Source organism: Balaenoptera borealis (assembly GCF_965194805.1).
Source record: "Balaenoptera borealis genome assembly, chromosome: 3".
In the NCBI taxonomy this organism is placed as follows: domain Eukaryota; kingdom Metazoa; phylum Chordata; class Mammalia; order Artiodactyla; family Balaenopteridae; genus Balaenoptera; species Balaenoptera borealis.
This window is the reverse complement of record NC_138866.1, coordinates 122,500,058-122,518,572: the sequence shown is the minus strand read 5'-3', so window position 1 is coordinate 122,518,572 and position 18,515 is coordinate 122,500,058. Positions and strand designations below refer to the sequence as shown.

General features: G+C 40.5%; 1 protein-coding gene across 1 annotated transcript in view; it reads left to right on the top strand.

The window, feature by feature from the left end:
• The window catches only part of PTPN9 (protein tyrosine phosphatase non-receptor type 9), an 80,236-nt gene that overhangs the window by 59,280 nt on the left and 2,441 nt on the right, over nucleotides 1-18,515 (top strand). The window contains exons 7-10 of the mRNA XM_082386987.1: nucleotides 1,542-1,870; nucleotides 6,084-6,177; nucleotides 11,398-11,464; nucleotides 17,246-17,324. Coding sequence (XP_082243113.1) covers nucleotides 1,542-1,870; nucleotides 6,084-6,177; nucleotides 11,398-11,464; nucleotides 17,246-17,324 — 569 coding nt within the window. The remainder of the gene's footprint in view (nucleotides 1-1,541; nucleotides 1,871-6,083; nucleotides 6,178-11,397; nucleotides 11,465-17,245; nucleotides 17,325-18,515) is intronic.

Genomic DNA, 18,515 nt, shown 5'->3' with positions numbered 1-18,515 from the left:
GAATGTGTCCCATGAGTGACTTAGAGATAGCTACTACTTCCAAAATTTAGTCCTGTGGCTCTACAGGCTTTTAATATTTAACAACTTCTAATATAATTACATCAATAGAACTGGTGTTTGAATTTGTTCAACTGGAAATATTCAGTCCCCTTGACCACCACGGTGGTGGAGGAGACTCTCAATCTCTCTTTTACTTTTATTCCTGGCATTTTCTCTTAAAACAGCTTGTTGCTTCCCAACTTCAAAAGCGTTGGCTAAAATTATCTTGATTCTATTATCATCCCCTGAGTATTCCAGGATGGAAAGATTATGGTTTCAGTCATTTACTCATTCATTTCTCACCCTTGAAAGAAAGGGTATATGAAACATTGGTATAATAAAATAAGATAATAATGTTGTAAAATATTATCAGAGGGGTTTTTTTTTAGTATGAGATTATATGAATAATAACAATACAGATCTTTGTAGCTGAGGCGACTTGGGTTGGAGAGGGGAAACTAAAGATGTTTGGTTCTGCGGAAGCTACTTAGTGACCTAGTGACCCTAGAGTAGGAGATGTCTTTCCTAAGATAACTCTTTGAGAGGACTCCTTAGGCAAGTTCTTAACACTTGAATTATATACAAGGATATACATGCATGTATGAACTCAAAATATATTCAGCACCTTTACAGTCCAGGCTCTGGGCCCTGGGAATTAAAAGTTGAGTGAGATAGCCCTTATTCCTGAGGAGCTTATGGTCATGAAAGGGGACACAGACATGTTCAGAGGACTGTGGCTCTGAGAAACATAGAGGAGAATGTTGTCTCAGACTGTCAGGGAGGGCTTCACAGAAGAGGTTGAGCTATAAGCTCGTCCTTGAAGAGGCCAAAGAGGAAAAGAGGGCATTCCAGGAAGCAGCATTCCAGGAAGAGGCAACAGCAAGCAAGGCAAACATTCCCATTCCACACAGATTCCAAAAAGAACCAACTAGGCTAATTTGGTCCAGTATGGCTGTGTCCAAGCAGAGAGAGGAATTAAGTATTACAATTACTTCTCTAGCATTTTTCCTGGGCTACCCAGCCTCTGGGTGGCTGGTCTTGTCTTGCTTTCACAGAAACCTATCTTTGAGAATGTCCATACCAAGCTGTGAGTAAAACAGAAGCCAACAGGCTTAGAATTGGTTGCCTTAGTATGGGGTTGACAGAAATAACCACTCCCCATGCATTCTTAGTAGTCAAAAAGGTGAATACCCACATGAGATGGTACTGGAAAGCCTTGTAAATAGTACAAAGGCTTGGTTCACTATAGCTACGTTTATATAAGGTTTATAACAGGGCCCCTAATTCCAGGAATGAATTTGATATACATTGTGAGAAGTCAAACCTTTTCTGGGAAATTCGTAGGTCTTCATTCCCAAGCAGATGAAATTCAGTCTACTCCTTTTCTAAGTTTACCAGGTATTTCAAGCAAATCTCATATCATTCTCCAAAGCACTTTTTTTCTTTATCTGTTTGTTCCCGTCCCTCCCCACATACTCACGTGGTTCTTTCTGGCCTTCCAGATTCAGATATTAAAGACATCTGAAGTCACCCAGCACCTGCCCAGGGAGTGCCTTCCAGAAAACCTGGGTGGGTACGTCAAAATTGACCTCGCCACTTGGAATTTCCAGTTTCTATCCCAGATGAACGGCCACCCAGATCCCTTCGATGAGATCATCCTGTTCTCCCTCCCTCCGACCTTAGACTGGGACTCAGTGCATGTCCCAGGTCCCCATGCCATGACCATCCAAGAATTGATGGACTATGTTAGCACCAGGCAAAAGCGGGGGATATATGAGGAGTATGAAGACATCCGTCGTGAGAACCCTGTTGGCACTTTCCACTGTTCCATGTAAGTAGGAAAGGTTTGGGCCAGCGATCACTTTCCAAGATGCTGTGGCACGCAGTGGTACCCCTCCTTCCACACCTCACTTCCTTAACAGAGGCTCTTTCTTGTGTTAGGAGCCTCACTCTCACTTAGATGATAGTTTCTCTCATTCAGAAAGAGGCACCTCTTGGTGCTTGTTGCCAACAGCGTATGCTCTGAAATTTCTGAAGGTCTTTGGTCCCAATGGAGGAACTGTGTACTAATGGATACATTTTTTGATATTTCCCTGATATGCAAGTGTTTTTAGGAAAAAAACAAAAATGTAGGCTCAAAATGTAGGCTGTCGATTTGATCTCTGGTCCTTTCATTTGGGCAGTTTCTCCCTACAGCATTTATAGTATTACATTACTTTCTGAGGAGGGGTACTGGTCCATTTAAAATAATCCACAGTCAATAAGAGAGAAGAGTTGCCTCTTTGGAATTCAGCCTTGTGGGATTTTCCTTCTACCTGAATTCTATAACTGGTTTATAACCACTTGATAACTATTGTTGGCAATAGAGCGTGGATCATTTCTCTTACTGCTGCTGTCATTTATCTTACCATGTTTTCATTGGCTGTTGCAAAATCTTCTTTTTCTCGAAGTTTTGAGATTGTTTGTTGAAAATTAAGGAAGCTCAGGGACTTCCCTGGCAGTCCAGTGGTTAGGACTTTGCCTTCCAATGCAGGGGGTGCGGGTTCGTTTCCTGGTCAGGGAGCTAAGATCCCATATACCTCGCGGCCAAAAAACCAAAGGTAAAACAGAAGCAATATTGTAACAAATTCAATAAAGACTTTAAAAATGGTCCACATCAAAAAAAAAATCTTAAAAAAAAAAAAGAAAATTAAGGAAGCTCTCCCCAGTGGGTCCCAGGCTCAAGTTCCAGCTTAGCCAAAAATACCCTCTGTAACTTACCCAAGTTATTTCTCTTCTTTGCACCTCAGTTTTCCTGTGTGTAGTATTTGATATTAGACTCACTGATACCTACTTACTCTTTTGTAGCTTAAATGTTTTAGGAATCCGTGATTCTTTGAGTACCTCTTTCCCCTTGTAATTCTGGTCCAGCTTAGTCAGTGTGCTGTAAAGAAGGTATGCAGGGAGTGAGGAAAGAGGGAAAAGGAAAAAAAAAGAGGGAAAATAATGAGTTAGGAAACAGATAAGGGAAGTAAGAGAGAAGAAGCAATTGAGAAAAAAAATCAATAAGCAGAACAAGAATGCAAAGGAAAATAAGAAAAAAAAAGAGAGAGAGAGAGAAAGCAGAGTATATATCATGTGGGGAGAGTATTCTTCTTTCCCACACAGCTCTGTTTCATCCCTACCAGCTCAAGACCCCTGTATGTATCCAGTCTTTTTCCCAGCCAGAGCAGAGGATGCACACTTGTCCTGGGTATTTCTGACCCTGCTCTGGGTGCTTCTACTGAGGGGTCCTTGAGGTGTCATTTCTACAATGGTTCCCCTTCCCCACATTAAAATAGTGGGTTTGGATTGTGCTCACCCAAGCCATTTGTCGTGTTATAATCAGAGAAGACATCCTAGTCCTATGGAAGGATTTCTCAATCTTGCCTCTTTATTTATTGAATCAGTGAAAACGTCCGCCACTTCAGGAACTAGAAACCAGAATCCTCAACATCTTCAGGCCCCTGTCTTACACCAAGTTCCAGTAGAACTACTTACACAGAACAAACTGTTTCCCATGGAATTCTAGATTAAGAAGTAGATATCAGAGTATTCACTGCTGTCCAGGATGCCCGTGGACCAAGAGACTTTCTTTCCCTTTTTTTTCCTCCCCTATACCATTCTTTCAAAGGATTTTTAAAAATTTAACTTTAAATTTTAAAAATTTAACTTTATTATGAAATGATTGTAGATTCACATGCATTTGTAAGAAATAATACAGAGAGATCATGTGTACCCTTTCCACAGCTATCCCATGGTAACATCTCCCAGAAGTTTAATATAGTATCACAACCAGGATATTGATACAATCCACCAATCTTATTCAGATTTCCCCAGTTTTAGTGTGTGTATGTGTATTTAGTTCTTTACAATTTCTATCACACAGGTAAGTTTGTGTATACAGAACTGCAGTCAAGATACAGAATTCCATAACCACATACCTCCATTCCACCCCTCCCCATCCCTAACCCCTGCAACCACTAATCAATTCTCCATTACTATAATTTTATCATTTTAAGAATGTTATTATATAAATGGAATCATACTATGTGTAAACTTTTGGGATTGCCTTTTTTCACGCAGTGTAATTCTCGGGAGATTCACCCAAGTTGTTATTTGTATCAAGTTTGTTCCTTTTTATTGCTGAGTAATATTCCATGGTATAGATGAACCACAGTACAAACTGTTAACCAATTAACCATTTACCTGTTGAAGGACATCTGGGTTGTTTCCAGTTTCTATTACAAGTAAAGCTGCTGTGAACATTTGTGTCTAGGTTTTGTGTGAAAATAGGTTTCTATTTCTCTGGGATAAATGTCCAAGAGTGGGATTGATAGGTCACATGGTAAGTATGTGTTTAGTTTTATGAAAAACTCCCCAGCTCTTTTCCAGAGTGGCTGTACCCTTCTGCATTCCTCCCAGCAATATATGAATGACCCATTTTCTTTGCATCCTCACCAGCGTTCAGTGTTGTCACTATTTTTTATTTTAGCTGTTCTGATAGGTGTGTGATGAGATCCCTAAATTAAAATTAGAATTGTGGTTTTAATTTACATTTTCCTACTATCTAATGATATTGAGCATCTTTTCATGTGTTTCTTTGCCATCTCTATATTCTCTTTGTAAAATGTCTTTTGCCCATTTTCTATTTGGATTTTTTTTTTAAACTGTTGGGATTTGAGAGTTCTTTATATTCTAGGTACTGGTTCTTTGTTGGATACATGGTTTGCGAATATTTTCTTCCAGTCTGTAGCTTTTTTTTTCATCCTCTTCTGGGTCTCTTGTGAAGCAGAAGTTTATTTTGATGAAGTTCCTTTAACAGTTTTTCCTTGTACAGATCATGCTCTTGCTGTCAAGTCTAAGAACACATTGCCTAGCCCTAGAATCCAAAGATTTTTCTATGTTTTTTTTCCTAAAATTTTTATAGGTTTATGTTTTACATTTAATTTAAGTCTGTGATCCATTTTGAATTAATTTTTGTGTAAGGTGTAAGGTTTAGGTTGATGTTCAAATTTTTTTCCCTATAGGTGTCTAATTGCTCCAGCACTGTTGGTCGAAAAGAGTATTCTTTCTATTGAATTGTTCTTGGAACTTTGTAAAATATCAGCTGGGCTTATTTGTGTGGGAAGAAGGATTTTTTTTTTTAAATCCAAAGAGTACTCAAACTGTGTTTAATAAATTTATTTATTTATTTTTGGCTGCGTTGGGTCTTCATTGCAGCACACAGGCTTTCTCTAGTTGCGGCGAGCGGGGGCTATTCTTCGTTGTGGCGTGCAGGCTGCTCATTGTGGTGGCTTCTCTTGTTGTAGAGCATGGTCTCTGGGTGCGTGGGCTTCAGTAGTTGTGGCATGCGGGCTCAGTAGTTGTGGCTTGTGGGCTCTAGAGTGCAGGCTCAGTAGTTGTGGTGCACAGGCTTAGTTGCTCCGTGGTATGTGGGCTCTTCCTGGACCAGGGCTCGAACCCGTGGCCCCTGCATTGGCAGGTGGATTCTTAACCCTGGTGCCACCAGGGAAGTCTGGGAATTTTTTTTTTTAAATATGAAAAAGAACAGAGCAGAACGTGACAAACAACTATTTCCTATCACTGGCATTAGTACTGACAGTTTTTAGCATTTTGTTGGATTTGCTTCATCTTTTTTTTATATAAAAGAATTAATTGTAAAGTTGAAATCCTTCTAATCCTCACCATCAGTTCTCCTCATTTCCCAGAAGCAGTCACTAGTATGAATGTGGTATGTTTCCTACCAGGTCATTTTGTTTATACTGTTACATATACATTCATACCTATGAACAATATAGAGTATTACTTTATATGCGTGGTCTTTATAAGTTTTTTTTTTTTTTTTTGCTTTTAATCAATATGTATGCAAATGATTTTTTCAAAACCAAATAGTACCAAAAAAAAAAGTAATGAATGACAACAATCTCCTGACTTGCGCTCAGTTCCACTTCCATTGTCATCCATTTTCAACTCTTGTAGCTGTTTTTTTTTTTCTTTATTTTAGTTTGTTTCATTTCCTTCAGGTCTCCAGGAAACCTAGAGAAGAACCGCTATGGGGATGTACCCTGCCTGGACCAAACTAGAGTGAAGCTGACAAAACGAAGCGGCCACGCTCAGGTAGAAAGATAAATGCCATCCTTTTAGGAGCACTGAGGGAAATTTAAGCCTCTTCCAAAGTGAAGCTTACTAATACTGTAGTAGAAAGAACATAGACTGTAAGCCAGAGAGAGAAGGTTTGAGTTTTATTTTTTTATTTTTTTAAACTATATATATATATATTTTAAATTTATTTATTTAATTTATTTATTTTTGGCTACGTTGGGTCTTCGTTGCTACGCGTGGGCTTTCTCTAGTTGCGGCGAGCAGGGGCTACTCTGTTGCCGTACATGGGCTTCTCATTGCAGTGGCTTATCTTGCAGAGCAGGGGCTCTAGGTGCACGGGCTTCAGTAGTTGCAGCATGCGGGCTCAGTAGTTGTGGCTCATGGGCTTTAGAGCGCAGGCTCAGTGGTTGTGGTGCACAGACTTAGTTGCTCCGCGGCATGTGGGATCTTCCCAGACCAGGGCTCGAACCAGTGTCCCCTGCATTGGCAGGTGGATTCTTAACCACTGCGCCACCAGGGAAGCCCCAAGGTTTGAGTTTTAGGCTACATACTAGTTGTTAACATACGCAAGTCCCTATGTGCCCATCTCACAGTACTAAGTAGAAATTAAATAAAATACTTTATGTACATGCTGATAGCACAAAGTTTGGCATATTACTGTAGGTGCTCGATAAATGTTCAATTATTTCGCCTTTTACTCCTAATAAAGTCATAGTCGTGTCATCCACCATACTGGTGAGTGTATATGCATCAATACCAGGCAACTCTCATTATAAGTGACCTCTGGGACTTCCCTGGTGGTCCAGTGATTAAGACTCCACACTCCCAATGCAGGGGGCCTGGGTTTGATCCCTTGTCGAGGAACTAGATCCTGCATGCCGCAACTGAGACCCAGCACAGCCAAATAAATAAATATTTAAAAAAAAAAAAAAGGAAATCCAACTCTTAAAAAAAGTAAGTGACCTCTGATTTTTCCATCTAGAAGATCTGACAAAAATTTTGGACAACTAGTGTATACATAAATATATAGGGATAGAGATGAATTGGTCAAATGCCTTTATTATTTAATGTATTAATTTGATCATATCTGTGCATATTAAAAATCACATGTACTTAGTAGAGATATTTAGTGAAAAGTTATTCAAACTCTTCACATACACCTTTAACATCAGTTTCTTTGTCCTCATTTGAGCTACTTTTTGAGTCAATCTAACACAGTTTTCCAGAACACATCATTTTTATTTCCTTTTTTAAGTGCCTGGTATTGTCACTGGAAAGTTTATCCTAAGTCAGAAAAGTCTATTAGCATAACATTAGCACAGTTTTTTCTTTTCATTCATCCTGTATCTCATGCATCCTCTGTAGCATTATCATTTACTTATTCCTTTTTAAAGTCCTCTTTATTATAACTTGTTTACAGCAGCATCCAACACTTAAGAATTTTGAGATCAACAATTAAATAGGCGTTACATTTCTTCTTTTTCCTTCTGATACAACAGTCCTGTGTGGTGACCTCTGTGCACATCAAAAAACAGCATTGATTGAGGTTGCTGTTCACTATTTAAAAGGAGTTTAAATAGTGTCCCTTAACATGACACAGTATAGGGACTTGTTATATCCCCCCTCTTTTTTCTGGAGGATAATTCTTAGGAAAATCATTGCCTTATATTTGGGTATGTATGGTACATGAGTCAGTACCCTAGGATCATGGCTTTAATCTCTTTTGACCCTAGTGTTTCAAGCACATAAACTGAATTCATAATCCTGTCTAGGATCCTTACAGAGGGTTTTCCTGCAGCGGCATTAGCTAAGAGTCTGGCTGACTGAAGGCAAATTCATCAGTATTATCAAGATCATCTTAGTTGAGTTGGGGCTCTGGAGTCAGAGATAATCTGAATGTATGTCTTGTTGACTACTCTGTCTCCAAGACCTAGAACAGTGCCTGGCATATATCAGACATTCAGTAAATTATTTGTGAATGAATGAGTGAATCCCAGTGTACCAGGAGACTATTCTAGTCATCCTGTAATTAATCTGAAGTTCATCGCTTGAATTTTAGTCCCTCTCATTACTACAAATATTGGTATAGGCTTTATTTCCACAGTAAGTGGAGGATTCAGGTTTATTAGTGAATTGTTTAACAGATTTCACCTGGAATTACAAAGCCGTTAGTCCAGTCTCAGTTGAACCTGGCCCATAACATAATGTGCATGCTGTGGTTCTTCCTGCTATTTCAGTTTGCCCCTAAGTCTATACTTTAGCTCTGAGGTCATTTTCAGTTTTTAATATGTAATGATTCTTCTGAAGTTGCTGATTTTAATTCCCAGTGCTGTCAGAGACAAGGATGCTAAAAGCTGGTATCCTTAGTTATAAAGAAATAAGTCTCCTTTAAATAGGTGGCATTTCTTTTCAAAGCATGAAGGTAGCTCCAAGAGTAACAGCTCATATATTACTTATATAATATGTTGATTGGCATGTACCAGGTAAATCCTTTGTACTTTTCTATGCCTTCTCACCTGGGTCCTGCAGTGTATACCATTTGAATGTGCCAGGCTGAACAGAGGATGGGCTTTGGCTGACTATGGGTGGGCCCTGGATTGAGAAGCCTGGTTGGGGTGAGTGAGACTTTTAGCTTTCTGGGTCTGCTGCAGATGTTCCATTAGCTCAGTGAAGGTGTCCAAGTCAGGGTAGAACACTAGTAGTATGAGGTCAATACCAGTTGCTGTGGGAGAAGAACAGAGCAGGAAACTCTTGAATAAATAATTAGTGGGAGGATAAGTTGGTAGACTGACTATCTAATGGACATATATCCAAATAACATGGGTTTGACCATGAGATGGAGATGTTTTCTTTTTTTTTTTTTGGCCGAGCCGTGTAGCTTGCAGGATCTTAGTTCCCTGACCAGGGATTGAACCCGGGCCTACAGCAGTGAAAGCACTAACCACTGGACCACCAGGGAACTCCCTGGAGATGTTTTCTTAGGGTGGCTGTGTGGTACTGACAGTTAAGACTGTCCTCCAAGTGTTGGAACCCAGTGGAGAAAGGGTTGATGGGGAGTCATTCCCATCTCTCTAGAGTGGAGTGGAGTATGGATTTTCCCTACTTTGCTGTTGAAACTTTTTTTACTTTTGTCCTCCTGTAACCTTCCATATCCTATTTAATTTCCCTGATGGCTAATGATGTAAATAAGACCGAGGACATTGGGAGGTGGGAGAAGGCCCGCAGAAGAGAGTGAGTCAGGAGCTATTCATTGAGACTCTTCGGAATGTATGTGGCTTTTGCTTTGTGTTAATTTAGGCAGTAATGGAGCCCGTTTGGCCCATGCTGTTGATGGTCCTAGCTATGAGGCATAGCTTTCTTCCTTCTCCAGTCACACTTTGCCTTTTGTGTGTCACAGCATGGACAGGTGTTCCTGCTCATGTTGCTTGGCTTGCCTGCCTTTTGGCTTTGGTTCTGAGCTGTAGTGCTACAAGTCCTAATGGACTCCTTTTTTGTAAATAACAGCTTTACTGAGATGTAATTCACATACCATACAGTTCACTCATTAAAAGTGTACAATTCGTTGGTTTTTAATATATTCTCAGAGTCATGCAATTATCACCACAATCAACTTTAGAACAGTTTTATCACCTAAAGAAGAAACTCGCCTTGGTAGTCACTCCCCATTTCCCCCAAACCCACCTACTTTTTGTCTACTCTTTTTGCCTGTTGTGGACATTTCACATAGCTGGAATCATACAATATATGGCCCTTTGTGTCTGGTTTCTCTCAGCGTGTTTTCAAGGTTCATACATGTTGTAGCATGTATCAGTATTTCACTCCTTTTTATTGCTAAATAATATTCCATTGTATGGATATACACCACATTTTATTTACCCATTCATTAGTTGGTAAACAATTGAGTTGTGTCCATTTTTTGGCTATTATGAATGATGCTGCTGTGAATATTTGTTTATGAGGTTTTTTTGTTTAGATCTGTGTCTTCATTTCCTTTGGGAGTGGAATTGCTGGGTCATATGGTAGCTCTGTGTTTAACCTTTTGAGGAAGTGCCCCCACGGTTTTCCAAAGTGACTGCACCATTTTACATTACCACTAGCAGTGTATGAGGGTTCCAGTTTCTCTACATCTTTGCCAATATTTGTTATTATTATTATTTTTTAAATTATTATTATTATTTTTTACCTGTAGCCATTCTAGTGAGTGTGAAGTGGTATCTCAGTGTGGTTTTGATTTGCATTTCCCTGATGACTAATGATGTTGAGCAACTTTTCAGGTTCTTATTGGCCATTTATATATCTTCTTGGAAAAATGGCTATTCTGATTCTTTGCCCATTTTAAAACTGAGTTGTCTTTTTACTATTTATTTGTGAGAGTTCTTTATATAGTCTAGATACAAATCCCTTATCAAATGTGTGCATTCTGTGGGTGGTGTTTTCACTTTCTTTCTTTTTAAAAAAAAATTTTATTTATTTATTTATTTTGACTTCACTGGGTCTTAGTTGTGACATGCGGGATCTTTAGTTGCTGCATGCATATGGGATCTAGTTCCCTGACCAGGGATCGAACCCAGGCTCCCTGCATTGGGAGCGTGGAGTCTCAGCCACTGGACCACCTGGGAAATCCCCTGTTTTTTCACTTTCTTGATGGTGTCCTTTGAAGCACAAAAGTTTTCAGTTTTAATGTAGTTCAATTTATCTGTTTTTTCTTTTGTTGCTTGTGCTTTTGGTGTCAAAGGAGGCTTTGCCTAACCCAAGGTCACAAATATTTAATCCTGTGTTTTCTTCTAAGAGTTTTATAGTTTTAGCTCTTACATTAGGTCTGTGACCCATTTGGAGTTAGGTTTTTTGTTTGTTTGTTTGTTTTTGTTTTTGGGGGGTTTTTTTTGGCCTCGCTATGCGGCTTGCAGAATCTTAGTTCCATGACCAGGGATTGAACATGGACCATAGCAGTGAAAGCGCTGAGTCCTAACCACTGGACCGCCAGGGAATTTCCTGGAGTTAGTTTTTGTATATGATGTGAGGAAGGGGTAAGCTTCATTTTTTCTGCATGTGGATATCCACTTGTCCCAGTAACATTTGTGGAAGTGAGGTTTTGAATTGGTCCTTTCACTCCTCATTTTCTGCCTGACAAAAAGAGAAAATTCACACCTTGAGTTTTATTTACTAAGTACATCATTTTCCTACCCAAATGGTATATCCCACACAGCTGCAACGATATTTCCTTTTTATCATTAGACAGATTACATCAATGCCAGTTTCATGGATGGCTACAAACAGAAGAATGCTTACATTGGGACACAAGGTAAGTAGTCTGCCCCTCACAAATTGGTTTTGTGTCATCTACCTGTGATTGTTGGCATCAGATGATAGCATAATTTTTAAAGGAAATGGTAACTTGAGGTGATGTTGCAGCCACTAGATCCTGGCCTTTCATAAAGATTGAGGGTTATTGAGGAAGGCAGATGAGAGGTGTAGAGTTTCTGTACCAGATGTGTCTGGAAACTCACTGCATAGAGATAAACTAGAGATTTGAACACACAACATTACTACAAGTTTTTGGACTGTGTCTTAGTGTTGCCAACCCAGGGGAATGGGACATCAGAGTTCACTGGCCAGTGAGATGCTCTTTATGTCGAGTAGGACATAAAGGAATGGCAATGGGACTTCCCAGAGATTGAGTTCAGTCTATGAATGGGTGTTGCTGGCTTAAGAGGCTTTTGCTGGTCCCTGTACCATCACAGAGCACGCCAGCAGTCTCTTGACATGGATAGTCTTTGCTAGGTCTGACAGTGAAGTATTGGGCGCTCTAGGAGGATTTCAGATGGAGCCTCTGTTAATATTCTTGTGGGTCCTAGTACTACTCCTGACCTGTTCTTTGCCATCTCAATGAGAATGCCAGGTTTCCTTCAAAGAGGGTGGTGAGAAATCTCAACATAGGAGGACATGACAGGCCATCATATGGAATTAAGGCCCTTTGACCATTGTGGAATATGGCCAGCAAGAGATCTGGCAGATACCTCCTTAACCAAATGATCACACTTAATATCACCAATAATGGACAAATAGATATTATATGCCTCCTGTTGTGGTATAGTGAGAACTACACAACATAACCTATGTTGTATGTTGCCAGTTTTGTTTTTTTAAAAATAAATTTATTTATTTATTTATTTATTTAAATTTTGGCTGCGTTGGGTCTTCATTGCTGGGCGCAGGCTTTCTCTATTTGCAGCTAGTGGGGGATACTCTTCATTGCGGAGCGCGGGCTTTAGTTGTGGCACGTGAGCTCAGTAGCTGTGGCTCGTGGGCTCTAGAGCGCAGGCTCAGTAGTTGTGGCGCCCGGGCTTAGTTGCTCCGCGGCATGTGGGATCTTCCCAGACCAGGGCTCGAACCCGTGTCCCCTGCATTGGCAGGCGGATTCTTAACCACTGTGCCACCAGGGAAGTCCTGTTGCCAGTTTTTAAGTCTGAATCTAATAATGAGAACAAACCTGACAAATCCAGATTGTGGAGCATACTAGAGATCTGGTTTAGACTTTTCAAAGTTAATGCCATGGGGGAAAAAAAAAAGACAGGGAACTGTTCTGGATTAAAGGAGACTAAAGAGACATTGATAACCAAAGGCAGTGTGTCATCCATACTTGCAAACTCAATTTGGAAAAAAATTTGTTAAGGACCAACTATTGGGACAGTTGGAGACTGTGTATTAGATAATATTATTGTATTAATGTTTAATTGCTGCAGTGTGATAATGGGATTGTTCTACAGGAGAATGTTCTTGTTCTTCTAAATACGTGTTCGAGTATTTAGGAGTGAAATGTCATAATGTCTGAAGCTTAAATAGTTCAGTAAAAGAGAAAATATGTGTTGTGTATATATAGAGAAGCAGGCTAATCGCTTCTCGGCCTTTTGGCTAAGATCAAGTGTAGAGAAGCAGGCTTTGCAAAACAATAGCTAAAAATGATAGCGTTCGAGCTAAAGAATGTATGAGTACATTGTACCGTTCTTTCAACTTTTTTTTTTTTTTTATTTATTTTTGGCTGCGTTGGGTCTTCGTTGCTGCGCACGGGCTTTCTCTAGTTGCGGCGAGTGGGGGCTACTCTTCGTGGTGGTGCGCAGGCTTCTCATCGCGGTGGCTTCTCTTGTTGCGGAGCATGGGCTCTAGGCCTGCGAGCTTCCGTAGTTGCGGCACGTGGGCTCAGTAGTTGTGGCTCGCAGGCTCTAGAGCGCAGGCTCTAGAGCGCAGGCTCAGTAGTTGTGGTGCACGGGCTTAGTTGCTCCGCGGCATGTGGGATCTTCCCAGACCAGGGATCAAACCTGTGTCCCTTGCATTGGCAGGCAGATTCTTAACCACTGTGCCACCAGGGAAGTCCCTCAACTTTTGGTAGGTTTCAAATTTTTCAAAATAGAAGTTGAGGGAGAAGAAAAGGGAAAAGGGCCTTTGGATTCTTGGTATATTGTAATTGGTCTGATGGTCACAGATTTATTTTTTTTCCCTTAGGAGGGACTACTCTCTCCAACAAGAGTCCTTTCAAGACCCTAGGAAGAAATAAGAGAACTATCAGGAAAGATTTTTGGCAGGTATAGATTAGGATGTGATCTGCCTGAGAAGTAGGGCTTTGTTGAGGAGGATGACCGTGGCATGGATGGGCTTATGGAGGGTAAGGATTGACTGTAGGGGTCTCAGAATGCTCCTCTCTCCAGGTTTAGAAGGCAAGGACACTTCTTAGAGTTGCTAGTTCTGCAGGGATTGGATCCTTTAGGCTGGCTCTGAAGGCCTTGTCCAGGAGAAGAGGCTCATCCAGGAGTACGAGAGAGAGGATTTCTTGAGTTAAACACTGATCATCTTTAGAAGGCATCAGCACTCTGTTAGGACTGGAAAATGGGATCTTGTGATGTTGAGAAGGCTGGTTTGATTTTCTGGTTAACCTTCTGGGCTGTATTCAGTATTCTGATTTTTATTCATAATATTTCTAATAATATCTGTCATTTATTGAAAGTATCTATTATATATTAGATATATAATCACCATCTAATTATTATAGACACTCTGCAAGGAAGGTTTATTAATCCACGAACAAACTGAAGCCCAAAGAGGTTAGGTGACCTTGGGTCACACAGCTAGTAAGTGACACAGACAGGATTGGGCACATGTCTGTTTGATTCAGAAGTCCTTGCAAGCCAGGTTAGTGGATTGTTTCATCCATGTCAGCATAAACTGCTGACTATATTTCTTCACAGAAGTCTACTGTTAAAGAGTCTAATCTGGGAAGTGTAACTTTCCCTTCTAAATCTCTCTTTTATGCCTTTGAGGAAATTATGACCCTTATCTGTCCAGCCTTGAGTCTAAGTGGTATTATCAGGTGCTCTGATTGGCAACACCAATTTTGCCAGTGGTTTGAATGTGGAAAATAAAGTATATGAGAGCTGCTGTGATGCAGTATAGTGCGATGTGAACAAGGCTAAGAGTCAGAGGTGGGAAAAGGGTGTTTTTATTATCTTCTTGACATACATGCTATGGTAATGCCATGTCCATTGTAGAAAATGAAGATGAAAATCACTCATAACCCAGAGACCCAGAGAAAATGTTAACATTTTGCAGCATCTCCTTCTAAACCTCATTCTGTGCATACAAATAGATATGGACATATAAGCTATCTAACAAAATGAGCTTTTTCTATACATTATCTCTTTTTTCTGTTGATGGTTGTCTTGTGGATACCTTTCCATAGCAAAAATACAGATCTTATAATATCACCTTTATGGACTGCTTAAATTTGGGGGTATGCCATAATTTAACATCCTCTCTTGTTAGACATTTAGCTTGTTTCCAAGACTTCACATGCTCCTGGCAGTGTCCACTTCTGCAAAGAGGGAATTCTAGTATCATAAAATGTTAGTGCTTCCTAAGAGACTTTAGCAAAAATGGTAGTGCAATTAGCAGATTTCCACGACAAAATCAGCCCTTGGTAACTGCCCTGCTTCCCTGAAAGCAAAGGAGGAAAAAGCACTAGGGAAGTATAAGGAATTATCCTCAGTTGTTACTCACTTGATTGAAAGGGAGTTATTGGCTCACAGGCATCTTCAACGTTCCTGCTGAGTGCCCAGCCCTGTACAGATTCTAACTGTAAAAGGAGTAGTTGATGACATAGCCCTTGCCCTCAGCACCATGTTTGGCTGAGATATGATTACTTCTCACAAAGTAAAATGACTGATGTAAGACCATATACATTAAATAGTTAAGATGTTTTGATCCAGATGTGCCATCAAGAGCTGAGATGAGAGGAAGCCCTACAAGGAATGTGGTGTTGGGGCTTCCCTGGTGGCACAGTGGTTAAGAATTCGCCTGCCAACGCAGGGGACACGGGTTTGAGCCCTGGTCTGGGAAGATCCCACATGCTGCGGAGCAGCTAAGCCCGTGAGCCACAACTACTGAAGCCCGCATGCCACAACTACTGAAGCCCACGCGCCTAGAGCCCGTGCTCTGCAACAAGAGAAGCCACCGCAATGAGAAGCCCACGCGCCGCAACGAAGAGTAGCCCCCACTTGCCGCAACTAAAAGAAAGCCCGCGTGCAGCAACGAAGACCCAACACAGCCATAGATAAATAAATAAATAATTTTTTTAAAAAAAGGAATGTGGTGTTAAGAGAAAGCTTTAAGGAAGAGGCAGCACTTGAAAATGGGTAGAGTGTTGATTATTTTGCAGTGTATAGAAATATCGAACAACATATAAATCCCTGTATGTTGTACACCGGGAACTAACATAGTGTTGTAGGCCAATTATATTTCGAAAACAAACTCATAGAAAAAGAGATCATATTTATGGTTACCAGGGGTTGGGGGGAGGGGGAAATTGGATGAAGGCAGTCAGAAGGTACAAATTTCTTGATATAAGCTGAATAAGTACTAGGGATGTAATGTGCAATGTGATAAATATAATTAACACTGCTGTGTGTTATACATGAAAGCTGTTAAGAAAGTAGAACCTAAGAGTTCTCATCACAAGGAAAAAGGTTTTTTTTTTTCCTTTTAAATTTTGTATCTATATGAGGTGATGGATGTTCACTAAACTTATTGTGGTGATCATTTCATGATATAAATAAGTCAAATCATTATGCTCTCTATACCTTAAACTTACACAGTGTTGTATGCCAATTATAGCTCAATAAAACCGGAAGAAAAAAAAAAAAAGAAAATGGGTAGAAAGTCCAATGGCGATGGAGGTGAGAGAATGTGAACAAAGGAATAGAGGCAGAAGTGAGCTTGTGTGTCTATATTGTGATGAAGCAATTTTTTAGAAAGATTAAACTGGCAAGCGTATCCGGAATAGACTGGAAGAAAAATTCCTATTCAGAAAAGTAAACCAAGGTGGTATTATAGGAACTCAGACAAAAGATGATATGGTCTTTGTGGCAGTGAATTTCGGCAGGAAGACCAGGATAGGGCCAAAAGGGTAAAAACCAAAAACATTACAAAGGCAAAAAAAATCTAGGACTTGGTGTCTGTTTCTGGGAGATGAAAGAAATGGGTAAGTCAGAGCTGACTCCAGCTTTTTGAGACTGAGTGATTTAAGAATGTCAGTACTGTTAACAGAGTTGAGAAAGTAGAGAAAGAAAGCTAATTTTGAAGGAGGAGACTGAATTGCAAACATGTGGGGTCTGAGGAGATGGATGAGGGGACATGGAAGGGGAATGGTTTAGTAGGCAACTGGTGATTATAAGGCTTAGGTGAGGTGAAAACAGCTAGAGACATGTGCACAGTTGACACTCTCAGTCTGGATGTGATACCTGAAGCCCTGTTGATGAGGCTCTAAGAGGATATGTAGCAATGCTTCTCAAACTGTAGCCTACCTACAATTTTACCTGGGAATCTTGTTAAAATGCAGACTGTGCATTTCTAATACTCTCCCATACAGTGCTGGTGCTGCTTGCCCAAGGACCACCCTGAATAGCAGGGATATAGTCAAAAAGGCAGGGAGCCAGTGTATGTGCTTTGGAGTTAGTAGTTGGGAAAAAACAGAAGAGCCTAAGAAGGAAAGAAGAGCTTCCCAGGGTCACGTTCCTGTCTTCTACTTTCATTGTAGGCCCTTTGGAGAATACCTATCGTGATTTCTGGCTCATGGTATGGGAGCAAAAAGTCTTGGTGATTGTCATGACCACCCGGTGAGTTCATCCCTTTTCTACACATTGCACTTCCCCCCCTCCCCCGTCCCCAAGCATGGGTGGTTCTAGAGGGGAGTTTAGCTCTTAGAAACAATGAGGATTAGGAAAGCCATGGCAAAGAGTTTGAGATGTCTTAGCTTTTTTCTTAGCTGACCCAGAGTTAACAGAGCCAGGGTATGGTGGAGATTGATAGATCTAACTTGTCAAAGCTTTAATCCATGGCTCTGGTGACCCTGTGCCAGTTACAGCCTATCCTGAGGTCCTGGCCTTAATAACTACTAGAGGAAGCATTGGGAAACATGGAGCAATTTACTTTTAGCCTGCTCCCTACTTCCAAAGGTCAGCCGTCTTCCTGGCTTCTGAATTACCAGTTCCCCTTAGTTCTCCCTTTCCCTACTACTTTTGACCATTTTTCTTCTTGTTCATATTTCCACCTGTAGGAGAACTTGAAAAAAAGAGATGTGAAACATAATAGGTCAGGCAGGAAGCTCTTGATGAAAGGAATATTTTTGAAATTTTGGTGTACGTATCTGCCAAAACTTTAGGAATTACTATTTCATGAGTATCATCATTATCATTATGATAATTATAACCCATTTCAGATGAGGAGAAAAAAATTAATGAGAATGTTTGCTCAGATCCCTTCCTCATGGCACTGTTACAAGCCACCTTTGATTTGGAGGGGAGGTAGTAGAAGAAGTACCACCTTGGAGTACTTTGGAGCCACTGAAGAGTAGTGAGGTGGACTTTAGGCCTTTACATAAACCTCCTGTTGGCATCCCAGGAACTGTGCCTTTCCCACTCCTCTATCAGCCAAGGGCTCTCATTGGGGAAGAGAATGAACAGTAACTGAGATATAGGGCAGGGAGTTCGACCTGGCCCACCATATTTTCTCTACTGTCTTTCTTTGTCCACCCAGTATTTATGCCAGATATGTGAGGAGTACCAAGAGGTATCAGGAAAGGGACCAAATGGATGTAGCTGGTGCTCAATAAATGTCCACTAAATGAGTACATGCAGAAAATTTAGCTGTTGTTACATCTGTTTAGAATGAAGGTTTCCTTTTTCTGCCAAGAAACAAGGGGATAGATTAGACAGAAGCAATGCAAGAGATGACATTTCTGCCTAAGGGTACAGCAGGTCATGGGTAGAGCAGAGTTATTGCTGTGGAGAAGAAGGATGGAAGGCTTA